Below are 19,778 nucleotides of genomic sequence, written 5' to 3' on the forward strand. Positions count from 1 at the left end.
ACTTTATAAATATTAAGCTCATGCTAGATCACACTGCATTAAATAGTTTATTTCAGCTTGCATTTCAACCTAACTGAAAGAAAAGGAGTGGCAGCGGAGACATTTCCTGAACATTACCAAGCACTCTGGTTGTAAAACCCAAACTGTCGCTGAGGCAAAAACTGATCAATATTTCCAATTCTCTGCGTCTGATTGGCGAGAAGCCTCAAATACTGACTCACTGTCCAAATACACCGTCACACGTACTGCTTCCCATCGTGGTGACACAGTAGCGCATTAGAGCGTCTCCCTGACTGTCTATTTGACAGGATGAGCAGCAGTTGTTTGATCTTAACACCTAAGTACAAGCAGGCGTCACGCATGAACTGCGCCTTTCCACCTGCACCTTTCAAACGAACAAACGCATGGCTCGTTTACTTGCCCGTCACTGAGGGGTCCTGTGTCTAATGGGTCGAGAGTAAAGGGACCGTAAAGCAGGTCCGCCTGAGGAGATGGGACCTCCTCTTCCAGTATATAAAGCTGGAAGGGAGAAGCAAGTGGTTACACAGGAGCACCAAGCAGAGGAACTAACAGCACTGTTTGGAAGGAAACGACACAAGGTGAGTTGAATCTTCTCGCCTTTACACCGTCTTACCTTCAGCTGATGAACTGTCCGTGTTCATGCCTTGTTTTATGTCGCAGCTTGGAACCATGAGAAGCATCCACTGCTTGGCCGGCATCCTTTTGGTCCTGGGCTTCATGCAAGTCAGCTGGCAGGTTCCTCTACTTGGCACTGAGGACAGCTCAAGGTAAAGTCCTCTAGGTTTAGCACAATTTAACTCAAGAGACTCCAGTCTGTGACATACAAGAGTATGGAGATAGGATATAAATGTGTTACATTATGGATTTATACAGCCTGTACTTCTAAACACAAATACTTTGAGATATCAGAGCACTTTAACAAAATAACTCTACAACAAATAAAAGGTCTAACGTGAATGATAGTAGAACAGAAATAAAAATGTTCCCCCAGAAAATCCTATGGGAAGAAAATCAACATACAAAACAACGGTTGCTTTGTTTTTAACATGCAACATTGTTTAACCCTTCCACAGTCTGGTGGGGTCGCACTGACCTTGCATGCTCTTTTATGGACTTTTGTGTGTGTGTATGTGTGTGTGTATATGTGGTTTCGGGAATTGACAGTCTGATGGGACACCAGCCACGCCCTCCCCGCTATCCGACCGCGACATCTGCCACGCTCCTCCTGAGTGTCGCACTAAGACTGGAGGATGTACTGTCGTTGTAAACTTGATTCAAATTTTTAAACCAGTTGAGCTTAAATGTTGTGAGCAGGTAAACACTTTACCTGCTGTAGGTATCACTCTTGAAGTCTTCATTCAGTACACATCTAGGATTGGTGGAGCTAATGGCTAGTCCGAGGTCACCAAGTCCAAAGTAGACTTCTATCATCTAAAAAAATATAATCCAGCACATAATCCTTAAAAGTGGTTAATGGCAGCAATATTTTATGCACCTAAACTGTCATCACATTTTTATTGGATGGTTATTTAATGGAAACTTAAGTAGGAAGTGGTGGGTCACCAATGTTCATCTGGTCTTGCCCTGAGAATGAATCCTATAAAGTCCTGTTCATCAGACAATAAGACTGTGAAAAACAAAAAAGGTTTTTCCAAAAATTTTTTGTACTTTTTGACAAATCTTTACTTTTAAATACCATAAAACACTTTAGGTGTTCTGTTCATGGTACATGTTGCTCACAGGAGGATTCTCAGTGGCGCACAGCCTCCAAACTTCATTTCCTGTAACACCTAATCAACCATTTAGTTGTTGCAAACAGTTTTTTAAATAAGAGCCCAGTGAAAGTAAAACGGTTTGACCTCATACTGCCTGAATTTACTTGCAATAATATTTTTTAAATGCTGGTAAAAAATTTAAGTAGAAATTTATTTGAAGATAGAATTGGTCTCTGATGAAAATTAGCGACATCAGGCAAAATTGAGCAAAATAAAAAAAAATTCAGTCAAAAGAGAATAATATTGAATTTTACTGTTTTACAATTCCTTTTCTATACTTTTCATTGAAATCATTCAAAATTACATTTAAATTTAAATACAGCTTAAAAATGCAAAAATCACAAAAGAGAGGCATTTCACACCCTGACTTCAAGATGGTGGCCAAGAGCTCCCAATACATTCCTTGCTATATATTAATTGCTTACAACCTTTTCACAGATCTTCACTTCAAATATCTTGAACTAGGACTTCTTTTGAAAAAAGCTCTACGGTTTAAAAACTTACACAAACTATTTTTGTGAATAAGTTGGGGTGATTTGTTTACATGCCCTGTATCTTTTGCAGTTTTGAGGAAGACAACAGATTAGCCAGCGGGCCCCAGGAGCTGTCGAACATCAAGAGACACTCAGAGGGAACGTTTTCCAATGACTACAGCAAATACCTGGAGGACAGGAAGGCCCAAGACTTTGTCCGGTGGTTGATGAGTAACAAGAGGAGCGGGTTGGTGTAGGATTTATTAAAAAAAAAGAAGCTATTTGAGAAGGTTTCAAATTGTCTGCTTTTCTTCATCGGGTATTGTTCTGTTTTACTGCAGTGCCGATAAGCGCCATGCAGACGGAACCTTCACCAGCGACGTCAGCTCCTACCTCAAGGACCAAGCAATCAAAGACTTCGTTGCCCAGCTCAAGTCTGGACAGATCCAAAAAGAGTAGGCCAATCCTCCATCTTTCGGTTCCAAAGCCTCCAAAAACCACCTGGCTGTTTCCTTCCACCATGAACCCATCACGGGAACCAGAGTGATCTGGAACTAATCATCTGCTTTGTGCTGCACTTCACCCATTGTCCTATTTTTTCCCCCTTTCCTTTCTTCTCAACGTTGTGCTAAAATAAATCAATGAACCTTTCCACTGTGTTGATTTGATACGTCTGTTTGCTCACGGTGCAATGAATCACAAAACACACAAGCAGACAGTGAAGCTAGCATGACACAATTACAGCAACAGCTATAGCAACATCTGATGGCTTTCAGGCCAAACATTATCGCTCAGATGTGAGGGTTGCTGACCCTTAATGGATACTGTTTACATTGTGTCCTTGTGTACATAGATCGGAAATGGACAGCTTGGCTCAAACGATCAGCAGGAGGCATGTAGATGGAAGCTTCACCAGCGATGTGAACAAGGTGCTGGACTCCATGGCCGCCAAGGAATACTTACTCTGGGTCATGACCTCTAAACCTTCAGGGGAAAGGTAATACAAAGTCGACACGGCTGATTGCGCAAATGCTAACGCTTGGTTCCCCCCTCCCCCATTGGCCGTAATAAACATGACTGTGACCTTTGTCTTTTGCAGCAACAAACGGCAAGACAACCAATGAGAGTCTTTTCAAACGCCACCTAAAGCCATATTGCAGGGGAACAGGAAGCCATACCGCTTTGCAACTTATGTTAATATTTTTTACTTTACTTTGAATGTATTGCAAAGATACAAATAAATGCTATTCTTCCACAGACAAAAGGTGTGCAAGGGAAGAAATGAAATTCAGGGCATGAAATTTTCTACAAATGACAATTATTTGCTATATTTCTAAGCTGCAAACAAGAACACCAAAGGTTCTGTCTCAGGTAGTCCTATGGAAAGCACATGATTGTCATGGCAAATGAATATTTTACTCTGCCAAATAAACCTTGTCATTTATTCCATCTCTTTGCCTCCTTTGTTTAGAGGTTAAACTGTTATTCTTTCATGATGCACAAATGTTTCCATTTGTGACGGAAATTTCACAATTGTCCCACATATGTGAAATTTATCTTGTAAAAATCAACTTAAAAACAACCAAAACCGTGCAAAGCAGCAATAATCATTGTCCAAGCTCTATGTGGTTCAATTTAAGCATTCTGATTATGTAGTACAGCTCTGTCAATATCCCGCACTCTGTATAATCTACATGTTGCTTGTCTCCTTTGCAAAGATTCTCTATGAAATTGTGAAGGACCAAACCATTTTAGGTGATTTGGTATCGGACTTAGTTCTGGACTCTGGTTCAGCCATTCCAAGATGATCATTTTTTCTCTCATAAAGTCCTCATTATGTGGACTGAAATGCATGCCGACACTGTTCTAAAGATAAAAAAAGAAAAATCTTACATGAGCAAACACCTGCAGTTCTGGGTATAAACTGACTAGGCTTTGGAACTGGAGTCCATGAAAACCAGTTTCATCAAAAGTAGCCCTGGGAGCATCGTGACACCACTGTAAATAGAACGAAGCAAATTCATGTGTTAGAAAGCTGAAAACAGCAAAAGGTGGTTTTACATAGTATTGACTCAGAAGGGCTTAAATGCAAATGCATGTTTTCCAAATCTGTACTTGTGGAGAAAAACCAACAAACATTTTACTGGGGCTGCAGTTGGGGTTTTGTCAGGTGTATTGGGACAAACAACTGCATTTAAAATAAAAACACATACATACATACATATATATATATATATATATATATATATATATATATATATATATATATATATATATATATATATATATATATATATATATATAAAGCAAAACACAAACAATTTCAGCTGTTTTATTTCTTTATTTATGTCGTCTTGCACACACCCTCTCATTCTTATGAAACTAATTACAACAGATCTGAACTTATAGTTCTCCATAAAGGTGACTTCAATTGTTAAAACAGAAAGTGCCCGAGTAATAATACCAAATTTAAGGCAGAATTCCACACAGAAGTGGTCAAAATATCTGATTTTGATTTCATTTTGACCCACCATTGGTTTCTCTAATCAGCTAAGAACCATCGGTTGGACATTGGGGGGTAGACGGAAGATAAACAAAAATCTGAATTCAACACATTTCTTATTAGTAACATATTAGTAACATTTTACACAAATAAAATATTCTATGTATTATACAGTGTTAAGACTCTTTACCATTTACATTTTGCCCTTACCAGAAGAAGAGAACAGGATTATTGCATCTCTAGAGGAATCCATGATCCTGCAGTGATATAATTTCACCACCATGCAGGATTTCTTAATTATGTTTCTTTTAAAAACAATTAGCTTTGGATGCTAACACACACAAGGTCAGTTTCAGAGGAGATCACATGTTCATAGATGACACTTACTGACAAGATGATGAAGAGTATGCTGGAAAACACTGAGCTATTTGTACAATCACCCGAAAGTTAAGCATTTACGTGTCTCTCTGTTATTCTTAAGCAAAAAGATAGCTAACGTTAGCTAAAGTTACATGTTACCAAACTACGCTGCCATGCAAGCTTGAAAATATCGTTTTCATTTAAGCTGTCCCCAAAAAAGAAAAAAAGGAGTGCGCTAAAAAGAAATAACTGGGAAATAAGCTCATTCACTTTCTTACTTTGGAAGAGTAAATTGAAAAGACTGATATGGCTCTGGTATTTCTTCATAAAATGAAATGCTAACGCCAGCAAGGACAGATTTAGATTTTTGTTCTTCTTTTTTTTTTTTTTTACAAATTACATTGTACAAGCTCTTTGAAATGAAACAAAGAAGACGTAAAGTGCTTGTCAGCTTTAGGCATTTTACAGTGCTATGAAAAAGGAGTTTTCCACTTTCTCAACTCTTCTATTTGTACTTTTTGTCACACTTAGCATCAACTAACCTGATGGGTGTGGCTTGAGAAACTGAACTCAGATTCCCAGAAAAACTGTGGTAAAACAAAGTTACTGTATGATTTAATAAGGGAAGAGCAATTACTTTTTCAAGGCCAGGGTTTGTTTGGATACGTTTTTCACTTATTAAATGTAATTGCTATTAAATTTGACATTAAAGTTTGACAAAAAACTAAGAGGCTACATCTGTAATGGTCAAATACTTTTTTGCAGCACTGCAGCTACTTTCAAGAAAAGACAAAAGGGTTTCACTATTTACAATTTTTGCGTTTCGCAAGCAAATTTGGAACTTTAGCTTTGTGTTTAATTACATGAGACAATATTGTCCCTAATAGTTCAAACATTTCACACCTGTTTTTTGGGGGGTACGAAAAGGAACAAGTTTTCCATGAGACCATTCACACACACTCTTGTATTTCTGTATGCTAATAGTCTTGTATGCTAATACTTGCAAGGACCAATTTAATACCAGTTTAGCACAAAGTACATTGTATGACGTTTCTGGAATGAAACAAAGTATAAAGTGCTTCTTCGCTTCATCTGGATCATTTACAATCTTTGCAATTAGCCTAGCCTGCCTAGCCAACCTGCCACTAGCTTTAGCTTTATGTTAATTCTGCCGTTTTGTAGTTTTGAACATTTATTACCCAACTTTTTCCGATATGAAGTGGAAATGTTTCGCGCCAACCGCAGCAGAGAAACAAGAGATTTGACCTTCTTGACTTGGAAGAGAAATTTGAAAGACTGATATGGTTCTTACACTTTGTCAGTAAATGAAATGCTAATGCTAGCAAAGACTGATTTCGATGCTTGTTTTGTTGAAATATAGAATTTGTTGAATAAATCAGAAACAATCTAAAGTACATATCAGCATAAGGTGTTACACTTGAGTCAGACCAGATAAACAGTTTACACATTTTCAGTCTTTGTCAACCAAGTCAACCTCCCAGTAACGTTAGCTTTAGCTTCAGGTTTTTGCAATGACGTGAGAGGGGAGGGGGACGCAGGTCATTCTTTTCCCATTGTCAATTCATACCTTTTGGACATATTAGCTACTCTTAAACTGAGCCATCATTAGAAAGCTAACCTGTTGCTAGCTTTAGCTTTGTGTTCACTTTGCTCCATTTCAATTTGTAGTTTTTGTTGTTTTGCAGATTAGCTTCTCACGTAGAACTGAGAAACTTCTCAGATCGCATCAACTTTGACAATTTAAAGACAATATCTGTGATTTACAGTCTGCTACATATGAGAAAAAATATGATTTTATGTCTATCAGCACAACGTAATTTCGAGTCATCAGGTTTTTAGGATCATAAAAGTCAACTAAAGAAAGAAACAGAAAAAAGATTTTTAAATTAAGTTGTACATAAGATTGAGCATTTATTGAATTGTTAATTTCTATAATTTGACAAAAAAAAAAAAAAAAAAAAAAAACTTGTTTATCATGGTTGAAGTACATGGCTACAAAATGTGTTTGTAGTAACATGTAGGTATGAATTGGTGAAGGGGGAATTGACCAATCAGAGGAATCAATCTTCTCAGTTCATTCTTAGTAAGAAGGCTAAAATGGAAATTTCTCAGGAGGTAAATCGAAGAAACGCTCGACTGAAGAAGAAACATTTATATGTGCAACATCAAAGGTGAACACAGCCACTGACACAGACATTTAGATTTACATTATAGTATATAGAAAATGTTTACTTTCAGAAAGTTACATAGCCAGCGCTCTTAGGTTCGTGTGAGTTGGAGTAGACCTGGCAGACATCTAATCACTATTCTAAGGTGCGAAATTCTGCTGCAGCATTCATTGCTCCACATGAAATCCATTTGCACTTGCTGTGGCAGGTGTTTTGAAGAGACAACTTGCAGTTGTTTGTTTTTTTGGAAAGAATATAAAAAAACATACAAAATACCAAGAAAGAAAATGTTAAAAATCATTTAAAATCTGTCAGGAATTGGCCTATTGACTAAGATATTGTTGGAGTCATAATTCTGGCTTCACTCTGTTGCTGGTACTGTATCACCATTACACTTAATGGTCCACACCGAGTTAGGCACCAAGACGGGAAAGGTCCGATTTGGATGTAATTTGATCCGCATGCAGAGTAGGAAGGATTCAAGTGGCAGAACAGAGGTTTTAAATGTTTTATAACTAGAACCACGTCAGCAATTTTAACAGATTATCACAAAAGGACTTTTTAAAAACACATCCGTATCCAGTGGTTGCAGTTCGATGACATACTCTGGTTTTGAAACGTTTTAACTGGAAAACTTTATCAGTAGGTCTCTAAAAGGTTGGAATTCCATTGCGTATAAAACTTGGTGAAAGTTGCGGTAGAAAAAGTCGGTTTTTTGCATTTATGACAAAACTGTGTTCCACACAAACAGTGCTGTACAGCCTCACTTAGAGCTTGAAAGTACAAAATGCAGAAAAATACACGGTAATTAGTTTCTATTTCTCTATTTATTCGGATCATTTGACATCTAACGTAGCAAATCCTACTGATTTTCAAGCAATGGTTATGTTTCGATTTGATATCATTCCCAGATCCAGCAGTGATTCCAAACTGGAATGTATCCCGGTTGTTTGCAATTAGCAAACAAATACAAAAGATTTCTTCTGGGTATCATTCAAAGCCAAAGTAGCAATAAATGTATTCGAAACAGTAGCTGCGTTTCCATTGACCATATAGTTGCAGCAATTGGAATTAGGAAAAATAATTTGCCAAAAAACGAAATAAGAAATCACGTTTTTCAATAAAGTATTGCAGTAGGATGAGGTGGTAAAACTGCACCTTAGGGTGCATCACATGAGTCCTGTGATCAACAAGCAGATGCTACTAGACGAAGAAAACGACAGGAAGTGGTAGGAGGATAACAGCGCAGCATGTTTTTTATTGAGCGAACTTATTCATGTGTGATTTAAATTGCTTTTCTTATTTAATGGAAACGCCGCAATAGCAAAATTGTGTTTCTCGACGTTAGCGGAATGTCAGTAAAGTTTTGCACACATTTGTGATGAAAAGGCAGCTACTGAGGCGAATAAGAAGAGCAACCAATACTCGAGCAACGTCTTACAGTTACCAAAGTCTCCTTCAGCAGCTGATAGAGTGTTAAAGTGCTTGACAGCTTAGCTTCAACAGATACTGTCATTCTACTAGTAATGCCACATATACACTCTCTGCAACTAGCTGTTCACTAATTGATCATTCCCGTACCCATTGCTGGTCTGAATGCGGATCAAATTAAGTCCAGATTTGTTTTTTTCCTTCTGTTTGCCTAACTTGGTGGATAACTCAGTGAGTTTTCTTATGTTGCTTATGGTGTCCAACAAATACTTCTTTCTTCTGAACTTGCACACAGACTTACATCGACTAAAAACACAGTGTAGCACAGTACATAGGTGGTTGAGTGTGGCACGGTATATTTGTTCTGTTTTTTTTTCTCTTTTTTCTTTTATTTGTATTTACTGATTGACAGCACAGTGGCGCCACCAGCAGGTGTCATCACAAACTCGTCTCCCTGTCCAGGCTCTTGTCATGCCTCCTCCGCTTGTGTCGCTTTTCACCACTTCTGGCGTAACTTCAGGGGAAGAAAAACAAAATAAATAAATAAAAATTTAAAGCAAATGGAATCTTAGGATGAGGCGAAGACAAATGATTGTTAGGAGACATGCAACAAAACATGCAAATATGTCTGACTGAATATTATGTTTCTGTTAATTTACAAAGAGTAAATGTTGCCTTTCGGTTTCATTCGTACAGATTCAACTTTATCACGTTACAACGGCAATCTTTGAACAAACACTTAGGAAAAAAACAAATTCATTCTCCTTTTGAGAAATTTTATGTTTATCTTTGTTTTAAACCCTCAAATATAGACTTAAAATGGCGGTTCTTTAAAACTACAAATTTCCTAACATAGATATAGATGAAATTTATAAGAGGTCTTTTTTAACATTTGCGACTCTAAGCAGGTTATAAAAGTTACAGATCCCTGTTAAAGTCCTGAAGTGGTTGTTACGCAACAAAATGTTGAAGGAGTGGGAAGATTTCTATCAATGTATTTAAAATCTTAAACTAACATGCACAACCTGACGACATGAACTGTTCAACAGAGTCACTAGTCACTTCATATCATAGAGTTAACCAAATCAAGACACTTTAGCAGGGGTGTCAAATTTCAGTCCTGCAGCTTTGATTTGTCTCCCTAGTCCAACACATCTGAGTCAAATAACTGAGTCGCCTCTTCAGGATGCGGTTGAGTTCTGCTAATGAGCGAAAAATTTAAATTCAGGTTTGTTGAAGCAGTAATGTGGCTCTGGAGGACTGGAGTCAGACACCCGTGCTACAGACTGTTGGTTCCAGCATGCAACACAAAGTGAGACTCTGCACGGTGACAGGGACTGCTGGGAACAGCTTACCTTTGGGGTATCAGCTTCTGAGAGGTTAGGAAGGGGAGCTTAGGGGCGGGATGGAGCGAGAGAAGCAGGCAGGACAAACTACGTTAGTCTACGCAGTGGGAAATCTGCAAGGGCACAGCTACTCTGAAATACACATCTTTCTTTTCTTCTTTTTTTTACTGGAAAAATAGCAGTTCAGTCATAAACACCTGCCACTTAACATGGAGGTCTTTCCAGAAGAAAAACTTTCAGGTTTTGCATCAATAGCAGAAGTGCTGATGTAGTACGTTACACATGTGAAGTGTTGGGAATTATCAGCGTACCTTTTCGATCCCAGTTCCTTTTTCGTGCTCTCAGCAGGACTGACACCCTTCCACACGCTCCCGAAAGATCCCTTAGACATTTCGTCGGTGATGTTCACCGTGGCTGGGTCGCTCCTTCAAACACAGTAGAGGGAAGAAAGTTGTTTAAGTCTTAAGAAATTGAACTTGTTTGCTATTTTGTTTCATATTCTAATAGAATATCAACACTCAAAGCTAAACTAAAGGTGGAAAACACTCACCTGTAGTGCCCCTCTAGTGGGACTTGAACAATCCCTTCCTCCTCTGCGATAATACTGTGTTCCTCCTGCAGGAAGAGACGAAACAGAGGAAACCTGCAGCAAACTGTAACACATCCAACATCCGATGCTGCTCTTCTCTACTGCACCTCTTGTGCTGCATCCTCCAGCTTCTTCTTCTTCCACTCCGGCATCAGATCATCCAGCCAGCTCAGTTCTCTCTTGGTGAAGATGAAATCCAGCAACTTACGAATAAATACCAGCGCCAAGACCTGGAGAAACAGCGAGATGAAGATACCAGGCAAGCCGAGATGGCACAACCACAGACACAGAGTCAGGTTACCATCATGGGGAAAACGATGGCCGCCCTGGAGGTCTTGATGACCCACAGCAGGACTAAGCAACTGAGCTGGATAATGGTGAAGAGGTGGACCTTCCTCAGCGGCACATGTCGAAGGTAGATGAAGTCAGGCTGATGTTTGGCTGGCATGCCGAACAGCTTCAAGCGATCGAAGAACTTGGAAGATACAAGCGAGACTTATAAATGAGTGTTTTCGGGGTTAGTTCTGGCCCCTGGGGGACTCTGTGCATCCTCACCTGAATGCCTCTGAGGGAAGACGCTCCCATGTACAGAAAGACGCCGTAGAGGACCGGCATAGGGATGAACTGAGAAGAGACCAGAAAAAAGGTCAGGATCAGGATAGCATCATTTAGAGCTATGCTAATTTAGTGATAGCTGTTCCACTAGATAATGGTAAGGTAAGATCGTTTTGTTTACCTAGCACATTTTCAGCAACAAGGCAGTTCAAAGTGCTTCGACTTTAATGTAAATCACTGGTTCAAAAGTGAAGTGGTTTAAAATTGTTCAGAACTTTACTTACTTTTTGGTAAGTAAAGTTTTACTTTACTTTTTGATATCTTTTAGCCTGCTTTGTGCTGTCTGCAGGGTTCACCAACACAAATTTAAGACTTTTAAAGACCATTATGAATAAAATTTAAGACCTAAACCAACTAAAATGTACAAAAGAAAATTGCATGTATTATATAATAGTGCCAAGTTTTTTTTAACAGAATGAATGTAGCATCATACATGCCGTTAAGCCAACTGGTGCTAATTTACACTTGATAATGATAGATGCAAAAATGTTAGCTAGCCAGCAAGAGCATATTAGCAGCTAATAATCACAGAACGTAATGAAGATGTTCTGAGTGTGACTGAAACTTCTGCCTGACAGAAAAGTCCCACGAGAGAAATAAACTACATTTAGAGATTAAATAGTCCTGCCATGATCATACTGAAGACCATCATTAATGTATTTAAGAACAACTTACATATCATCACCTTCCTGAAATAACAGCCTAAGTCAAAAGTGATTTTTTTTTTTTTGCCTAAAACAGTTTTTCATTATTTTCTAATGAATTTCTGACATTTTCAGACTTTTTAAGTATGCAAGGACGGACTTAACTGGTGACTTGTTGCTAATCACAGTGACTTTAAAATCCAGTTTACATTACTTGACTGAATTTAACGGGTAAAATTTAGTCATCATTTAAAAACTGGTTAACGGTTTTCTATGCAACTCTACAAGCATTTTCGAGTGCTTTTTGACGTGAGCTGAGTAAATACTTTTAGCACGGAGGTCATGAAGACGGAGCAGCCCATGAGGGTGAAGATCATGAGGCCGGTGAAGCGCTGCTCGCGGATGCCCAGGAACTTGGGCTGCTCTCCAGGAGCCGAGCACTCCGACTCCAGCTTCAGGCTGTTCACGTGGGAGATGGAGAGCACGGTGGCCGCCACGAACCACGGCAGGCCCATCACCGAGCACACGCCCAGCATCACCCCCACCACGAACAGGTCCAGGTGGTAGCCGCAGCCTTTCTGCAGGGGCCGACAGGGACAGACTTCAGCGCCGATGAGGCGTCACGCGGCAAAAAGAAATGAGCTAATGCAAACCTTCAGCTTGTGCTCCTTCCTGTTGATAATAACCGCTGTGATCTGCTGGTCCATGAAGATGAGGATGGTGCAGAGCAGAGCGGGAATAAAGGTGACGATGGTGGTCCACCATGGGTTGGGTCCAACCGGGTTTATAACCCAGCCCCGATCGTCTCTAGTTGGCTTCCGGGAGTAAAATGGGACATTTTCTTAAGTGATGAGATATCTACGGAGATTTTATACATAAATGTTCAAATAAAATGTTTGAAATAGGATTCAGACTATGGAATTTGCATGTATAATACTTCAAAATATAGTTTAGTGACAAAATCTGGTTTCTTTTTAACAGGAGCTTGGTTTAAGTCAACTGGCAGATTATTTCACTTATAAACAAGACATTTTCTACATGTTTTAAATTAAATAATCTGCCAGTGGAACTAGTACTTTTAAAATCAATATTAAGGAATTATTATTTACTTAAAACAAGCTCTTATATCTTGCTGAAAAGTAATTTGCAAGTTAGTTTTGTCCAGTTTAAAGTGTACTGAGATATTTGCACTTGAAAGTGGACAAAGATCATGGTAAGATTTTGTGTTTTTGCACTGTGTGCTACTTTACTGCAAACACAGGTGCAGAAATTCACACACAAGGCTGTGATGGGTGCTTACTTTGAACTTGTTGGGGACTTGCAATTTAGGCGATGGGATTCCTATGGCATAATCAACAAGGACCATAGTGAGGATAGTGATAAAGACTGCAAAGTCGCTGATGATAGACCTCACCTGGACAGAACAAAGACACACAAAGTCCATGTTGAGTTCAAACAGAAATATGTAAACAGAGTACCATTCAAGAACACCTTCAAAAAGAGTATTTATTCAGGTTACCCATGTGTTGTCTATGACGGTGTGTCAGGGCCGTTGTATATAGAAAAACAAAGAGTAAATTTCCGACAAAAAATCGTTACATTTTGAGAGATTTTCTACAAAACTCTTGGAAATTTCTGACTTTAAAAAGTTGAAAATTTGCTCAAAAAGCATCAGAAATGTTCAGATTAATCTCTGAAATTTTCTAAAAACAAGAAAACTGTCTTCCAAATGTTGAACATTTCCAAGGGCCAAAGTTTTTTCCAGAAACTTTTCAACCTCAAAACTTTTCAGTGATCAAGAAAATTAATGAAATTAATGTAAAAATTTGTATGTTTTTCCAAGCCAATTATTGCCTTTTCAAACTCAAATTTTCAAGGTTTTTTCTTTTTTTCAATTTCTTAGATTCTGAATGTATTCCTTTTTCTTCTATTTACAATGGTCGCAATATGCCATCGCAGTTCTCAGCTGAAAATTAAGAGGTAAAATGATTTAAAGTTTTCATTCTATCTGCTTCGTTCCACTGATTTTTAACTACTAATAGTATAGTGCTGATGTTCTTGAAAATTTTCAACGTCTTCATTTTCTAGTAAGATAAACAAAAAATCCAGCCCAAAAAATAAAGAGCAAGAAAAAGAATAGTTCTTTTAAATCAAAACAGTCACATTCAAGAAAATCCAATGTTGCAGCATAAATATACAGGAAGCGTTTAGATGTTACTGCAATGTAATATTCATCACCACAAGGTGGCGATCAGATGACACGCTGTAGTGAGTCAACATCACCCCACACATTACGCTGCTGTGTGTCATCTCAATGACAACCCATAGAAACTTAGCATAGAATGGCCACAGACTGCAGCGCTCTCGCTGTGCTCCCAAACAGCCAATAGATGGCAGTGTATGCTAATGATGTGTCAGGCAGCTTCTGTATTATTGTGCGGATTTCAAAACTAACTGGAGGATTATAAATAAGTGAAGTCGGCTTCATTCTGCAGCTGGCAGGCCCTTAAAAAAAAAGGCCCTTTGTGTGAACACAGAATAGATATTTTAAAACAGTGGTGAGAATATTCAATAGTCTATTTTCCAGATGGAAGTAAAGTTTGCATTTTATTTGTAAACCGAAGTCCAAGACTTAAGAGAAAGAGTGGAGAGTCCATTCTGCTTCAAGTCCAGTGGATGATTTGATGTCATCTGCTGGTTCTGGTCCATCGGGTTTTCTGAAATCCTCGTGCTTCTTTCTGCTGAAGAGGCTGATTTCATTTTCCAAAAGGGCTTGGCACCCAAACAGCCAAAGAGACTAGAAGCTGGTTCACTGAGCATAATGTTACTGTGGTTGAAGAGCTAGCACACAGGCCTGAGAAAATCTATGGAGTATTGTTGAGAGAAAGATGAGTGACACCAGATGGCACAAAAATTAACACATTTCTCAGAAAAATTAAACACATTTCATTTTTTAAAAATGTACTTAATATTGTAATTTTCTGAGACACAAAATTGTTTTTTATTCTCTATAATTCACTATTGCAAGATACAAATGCTTGAAATATTTCACTAGATGTGTAATAAGTCTATATAATATATGTAAAACTGTACTTTTACTTAGTAACAAACTATACGTGAACTTAATCTTAATTTAAGGTTGAGGGAAAAATATTAATAAAAGTGTCTCGAAATAGATCCCTGAAGATCCCCCAATGTGATTCTCTTCAGATAAAATTGCCAAAGTAGTCCTTGTCTGCTGTGTTACTAGCATTCTGCTCTGAAATCTCATTAAATAATATCTTAAACCAATAGAATATATTAAATGATCAGTTGACATTTCTGTTTTTTACACATTTCTTAAAAATCTGGCCAGCAGATACTGTTCTTTTGCGGGTATAAGACCTCGGATTTAACTGTGGGTGTTTTCACGCCTTATAGTCCGGTAGACTCGGTTTGATTGGGGAGCAAAATTGCAGCATTTGTTACATTTTCAGCTGGTGTGGTTCACAGTCACACTGCACTGTTTCAAACCATCCAAACTAATTGAAAAACATGTTCCACTCCTCGCCTGTGGTGGCGCTGCACCAAGATCTACTGAAGGAAACACAAAATCTCAGAAGAAGACCAGTGTAACTTCCTTTTTCACAAAATGTAAACAAAACTGGAGTGCTATCAGATTTTAGCGGTTGTAGGATTTCTCCATTGATATACAATACTAGCTTAGGCATCTCAAATAAATCCAACATGCTATCTAAGCCACAGAGACTAAAACTCAACTCAAAAATAACAAAAAATATAAAATGAGTGTCAGTTTGAGTACCTTGGTGGGGAAGTAGCGGCTGAACTTGAACTCCTTCAGGAAGGCCGACATGAAGACGGTGGTAAAGAAGAGCACCACGCACCAGAAGAGGACGTCTGGGATGTACGGGCCATGGTGGCCACAGGCGGGCCCCTGAAACTCCCCATGTAACATCTCACACTCCTACTGGCCCCGGTGTGAATGGAGATGATGATGGATGTGGTAATAATCAAAGGGCAAAGAGACGAGGAAGACGGTCGTTGAGGAAAACGATTTACAGGGATGTGAAAAAGTATTTGGCTCAGTGGAGACGTTCCTGTACAAATAAATGGGTTCTTTACCTTGACCTCCAGTGAGGTCCAGTTGACCTGGGAGACTGTGACGTTCCTCTCATCCCAAAATCGCAGGGTCTCATTGCTCGGGTCCTTGGGCTCAACACAGCTACACCTGTTTGAGATAAATTAATCAATACGCTTTAAAAAGTCATTTTCTCACATTAAAATCTCCATTTACTAGTAACGTGTCAACCATAAACTGTCTCCTTTACCACTGAACCAAGACATAGCTGCGGTACTTTAGAATGTTTTGGCCAAAAATGCTGAGCTAAGTACACTCTGCAGATTACATATGTAATCTCTTTGTAAAAAAATTGAACTGAAGATTACTGGGATCATGTGCTTTCTGCTTTGCAACCTACAGGACAGAGACACTTGCCAGTACTGGGTGAGCTTCTGCAGGTCGTTGTGTTTGTTGACCGGATAGTGCACCCCCAGGTGAATCAGCTTCTCCAGGGCCTCGTAGATGAAGATGATGCAGATTAGTGCGGCGAAAGCCTCTTCGGTGAAGCGCGTGATGTAACAGACGAGCGAGCTGGCATCTGTGGCCACCAGCAGCAGGCAGAAGAAGGCCGTCCACAGCCCGATGCAGGTCCTCAGGGAGAGGTAGGAGAGGCCATATTCCCTGAGGCACACACAGGAGTAAAACACAAGAACTGGCAGAAACTAACATACAGCATTTTACCAAATGAAGTAAAGGAAGGAAGAAAGAAACAAGGACAGACAGACACAAAGAGGAAGAAAAAGAAGCCTACTTGCAAAACTTGAAAAGAATCTTCTCAAAGACAAGAACAGGCCCAGTGCTGCCCAGGATAGTGAGGGGCTGACCGGCAAACAGAGAGTAGGCAATCCCAGTCATTGAAGCCCCAAACAGAGACTCGATGGCACTCTGGAAGAACCAGAACCAGAGTTCTGATTAACTTAGTGACACCGAACCTTAGAGGTTTGAAGGGCTTGTTATTTTTCAATACACAGCACGTACAAACATGTTAAGGACTGCTAAAAAAATGATTGAATATTGTGAAAAAGTTTCATATTTTTGTTCCTCAATTCAGAAGCGAAACTCATTAAATAGAGTGAAATATTTAAAGCCTTTATTTCTCGTCATTTTGAAGATTATGACTTACAGTCAATAAAGTCTGTCACTACTTTTATGACTACCAGTCAATAAAGGTAGTGAGTCATCTACTGAAAAGTTGACTATTACATGAGATCAATAAAAAGAATATTTCTGCTGATGAACCTTTTCCTAGCAAATATTTTCCTTCCACTCATCTTTCTGAATGTGCTATAACTCTGTTGCTGTATTATCATTTTCTATATAATATTCTAGTTTCACCTTCTAAAATGAGTAAAATGTTTATTTTCACAAATTATACAAAAACATGAAGGTATTGAATCACTGATTTGTCAGTGAAAAAGGTTATATTTTGTAAAATATAAATAAATAAATGATGTCTGCTCATGGTGGCTGCAGACACTGTAGATTGTAAATCTCTGATTGTTGCGTCTCTAATTTATAGTCTTTGAAACTAGAAACTTACCACGCGGCCCTCTGTGGCCTCGCCCAGGAGTCCTCCGAAGGTAATAACAGGCGACATGCAGGCGCAGTACAGGAAGAGGAAGGAGGCCAGACACTGGAGGCTGATGGCGTCTGTGTAGTCTGAAAGGTAGTGAGGGGCTTTTCGCTTGATGTCCAAGATCATCCCACCAAATATCCTGCAAATATGACACAGCCATGTTAAATCGGTAGTATTATTCATTTTCCAGGCATATAGTACCATTTAAATTGCTACATATATCACTTAAAGGCAATTTGACTTTGTAATTTGATGCCTTGGAATTGGGCCTCTGTCTCTTTAAAAACTCCTGCTCTTTCTGAAACTCCGCCTTCAGGAAGTCATCGCAACATGGCTCCTCTGTTAACCCTTTAAATATGTTTTTATTTGTTGCACTGAGAAGTAGCTTCTACAATGAGTTTCGCTGATGTGCAGTTCCACCAGGTGTTTGCTAATTGCTACTGGCTAGTCTGAAGGAGCTGAGTGGGGGAGTCGCGAGCCTGAAACAGACATATTATGAATCAGTGCGTTTCTTGTCCTCTTTGTATGAAAATACCCGTGTTGACATGATACACCATGATGTACTGACAGGGCCCAGCTATGTAAAATCACAATCTGACTAAAAATCACAGCAAAAATATATACATTTATGATTACAAAAACAATAAAGCAACTTGCAATATTTTTTACAAACTTATGTTATTCATGTCCAGAGTAGCAGATAGTTTGCATCCTTTACATAAATCAATTAATGGTGAAATGAGTTATTCTAGGCTCTTTGAAAGAAAGTGCGCCAAAAGACATGTCTCCATCCAAAAAATTATGTTATTTTTTTTTAGATTTCAGACTCTTGTAAATCCTTACATGCTTTTTATGACACAATTATTAAACAGTATTAAAATCAGCAGCAATTGGGACAATACTGATTCTAATTATGTTTGCTGCAAAGGTGTCAAAAAGTAGCTTTTTCCCCCCTTTTATAGAAATTTGTAAATGTATAGTACATCTACTTTAGGAAAAAGAATGTATCAATAGCCTATCCATCCCTTTATTAAAGTTTAATCAACACACCAACAAAAATCCATTATCTTGTCCTGCTATAGATCATCACAACATACCGTTACTACAAACTGTCTTGATCAATGAGTTCTACCATTTCTTGCTCTATCAGGTGAGCGGTAGCGGCTGGTAAACATGTTAGCGCATGGCAGGTGGTCCTAGCCAAACACTAGCTCTTCTACTTTCAGTTGATTCACCAAATTAAACATCGGTAAACAAAGCTGGAGTTACAAAGTGACCCCATGCTGGGTTTGCCTCCGACAACTGTGCACTCAGTCCTGCTGCATCAAACTGCAACGGTGAGGTACCGTCGGAGCAGGTTGCCGAGACAACGTTGGGTGAGCTGCTACGCTTATGTCAGTCCAGAGAGGGTGGCAGAAATGGTGATCAATTTTTGTTGCCCATATTGAAAAAGTTTATTTTTTTCTACATGATTTACCCCTTTACTATTCTAGGTTGAAAACTTAAGAGGCCTTTTATTTTGAAGGCTGTCTGGATAGTTTCAAATGATGAGTGTGGATCTAATGCAAAGACAACTGAAAACAAAAACATGTGGCTTCATCTGAAGAAAAATGTTACAACTCTGAAATCTGTCAACGTCTAAAAGCAACGTTTTTCCTTTATGGTCTAATAAACGCAACCAATATGCAATGAAGTGATACTGAAACAGCAGACCTCTGTTTTGAGCAGTGAAGAATGACATTCCCCCAATAGGATAGTCTGCACACTAGACAAGCTAAATTAACAGTTTGGAAGAAGTGAAGCAGCTAATAGGTGACAGGAAGACAGGCACATAGAATAGCTTTAAGAAGTGACAGAGTGTAAACGGTAAATTATTCCGTTGGTGTCCAGCGCTCACCTCCCCGTGCGCTGGAGCTCAGGGCCACCATGTCCTCCGTGCTCCTCAGACTCTCCAAGATCCGTCACTCCGTTGGGAACGGGGGGGATCTTTCGCTTTTCCTGTACAGTAAACATCACTGTCAATCAAACGCTGGGTATATGCCAGCTTTAAAGTGCAGCCTAATTTGTCCTATGACAAACACAAACAGGCACAGCAAGGCATTTCAACTGGACATTTAAAGGCACAGTTAAAAGAAA

The 19,778-nt window shown here is 38.9% G+C and overlaps 2 protein-coding genes across 4 annotated transcripts in view; one reads left to right on the plus strand and one right to left on the minus strand.

Moving 5' to 3' along the window:
* Positions 1-472: 472 nt before the first annotated feature.
* On the plus strand, positions 473-3,713 carry LOC102234035 (glucagon-1-like). The gene is made up of 6 exons (XM_005808066.3): positions 473-599; positions 682-788; positions 2,361-2,516; positions 2,611-2,724; positions 3,123-3,266; positions 3,369-3,713. The coding sequence occupies exons 1-6, from the start codon at positions 492-494 to the stop codon at positions 3,391-3,393; spliced, it is 654 nt and encodes a 217-aa protein (XP_005808123.2). The 5' UTR covers positions 473-491; the 3' UTR covers positions 3,394-3,713.
* Positions 3,714-4,595: 882 nt separating this feature from the next.
* Positions 4,596-19,778, minus strand: part of LOC102233779 (sodium-driven chloride bicarbonate exchanger-like) — a 43,937-nt gene continuing 28,754 nt past the window's right edge. For 2 of the 3 annotated variants that reach the window (XM_005808065.3, XM_023329581.1), the window contains 16 exons: positions 19,540-19,640; positions 17,607-17,781; positions 16,818-16,951; positions 16,442-16,687; positions 16,069-16,174; positions 15,749-15,910; positions 13,247-13,360; positions 12,600-12,761; positions 12,273-12,524; positions 11,243-11,311; positions 10,989-11,162; positions 10,795-10,917; positions 10,649-10,713; positions 10,410-10,523; positions 10,108-10,145; positions 4,596-9,266 (listed from right to left, as the gene is read on the minus strand). In XM_005808065.3, coding sequence (XP_005808122.1) covers positions 10,133-10,145; positions 10,410-10,523; positions 10,649-10,713; positions 10,795-10,917; positions 10,989-11,162; positions 11,243-11,311; positions 12,273-12,524; positions 12,600-12,761; positions 13,247-13,360; positions 15,749-15,910; positions 16,069-16,174; positions 16,442-16,687; positions 16,818-16,951; positions 17,607-17,781; positions 19,540-19,640 — 2,010 coding nt within the window. In that variant the 3' untranslated portion in view covers positions 4,596-9,266; positions 10,108-10,132. Of the gene's footprint in view, positions 9,267-10,107; positions 10,146-10,409; positions 10,524-10,648; positions 10,714-10,794; positions 10,918-10,988; positions 11,163-11,242; positions 11,312-12,272; positions 12,525-12,599; positions 12,762-13,246; positions 13,361-15,748; positions 15,911-16,068; positions 16,175-16,441; positions 16,688-16,817; positions 16,952-17,606; positions 17,782-19,539; positions 19,641-19,778 lie in introns of those variants that run through there. The other variant, XM_023329582.1, reaches the window with a different exon arrangement.

Source organism: Xiphophorus maculatus, chromosome 24 (assembly GCF_002775205.1).
Source record: "Xiphophorus maculatus strain JP 163 A chromosome 24, X_maculatus-5.0-male, whole genome shotgun sequence".
Taxonomy (NCBI): Eukaryota; Metazoa; Chordata; class Actinopteri; order Cyprinodontiformes; family Poeciliidae; genus Xiphophorus; species Xiphophorus maculatus.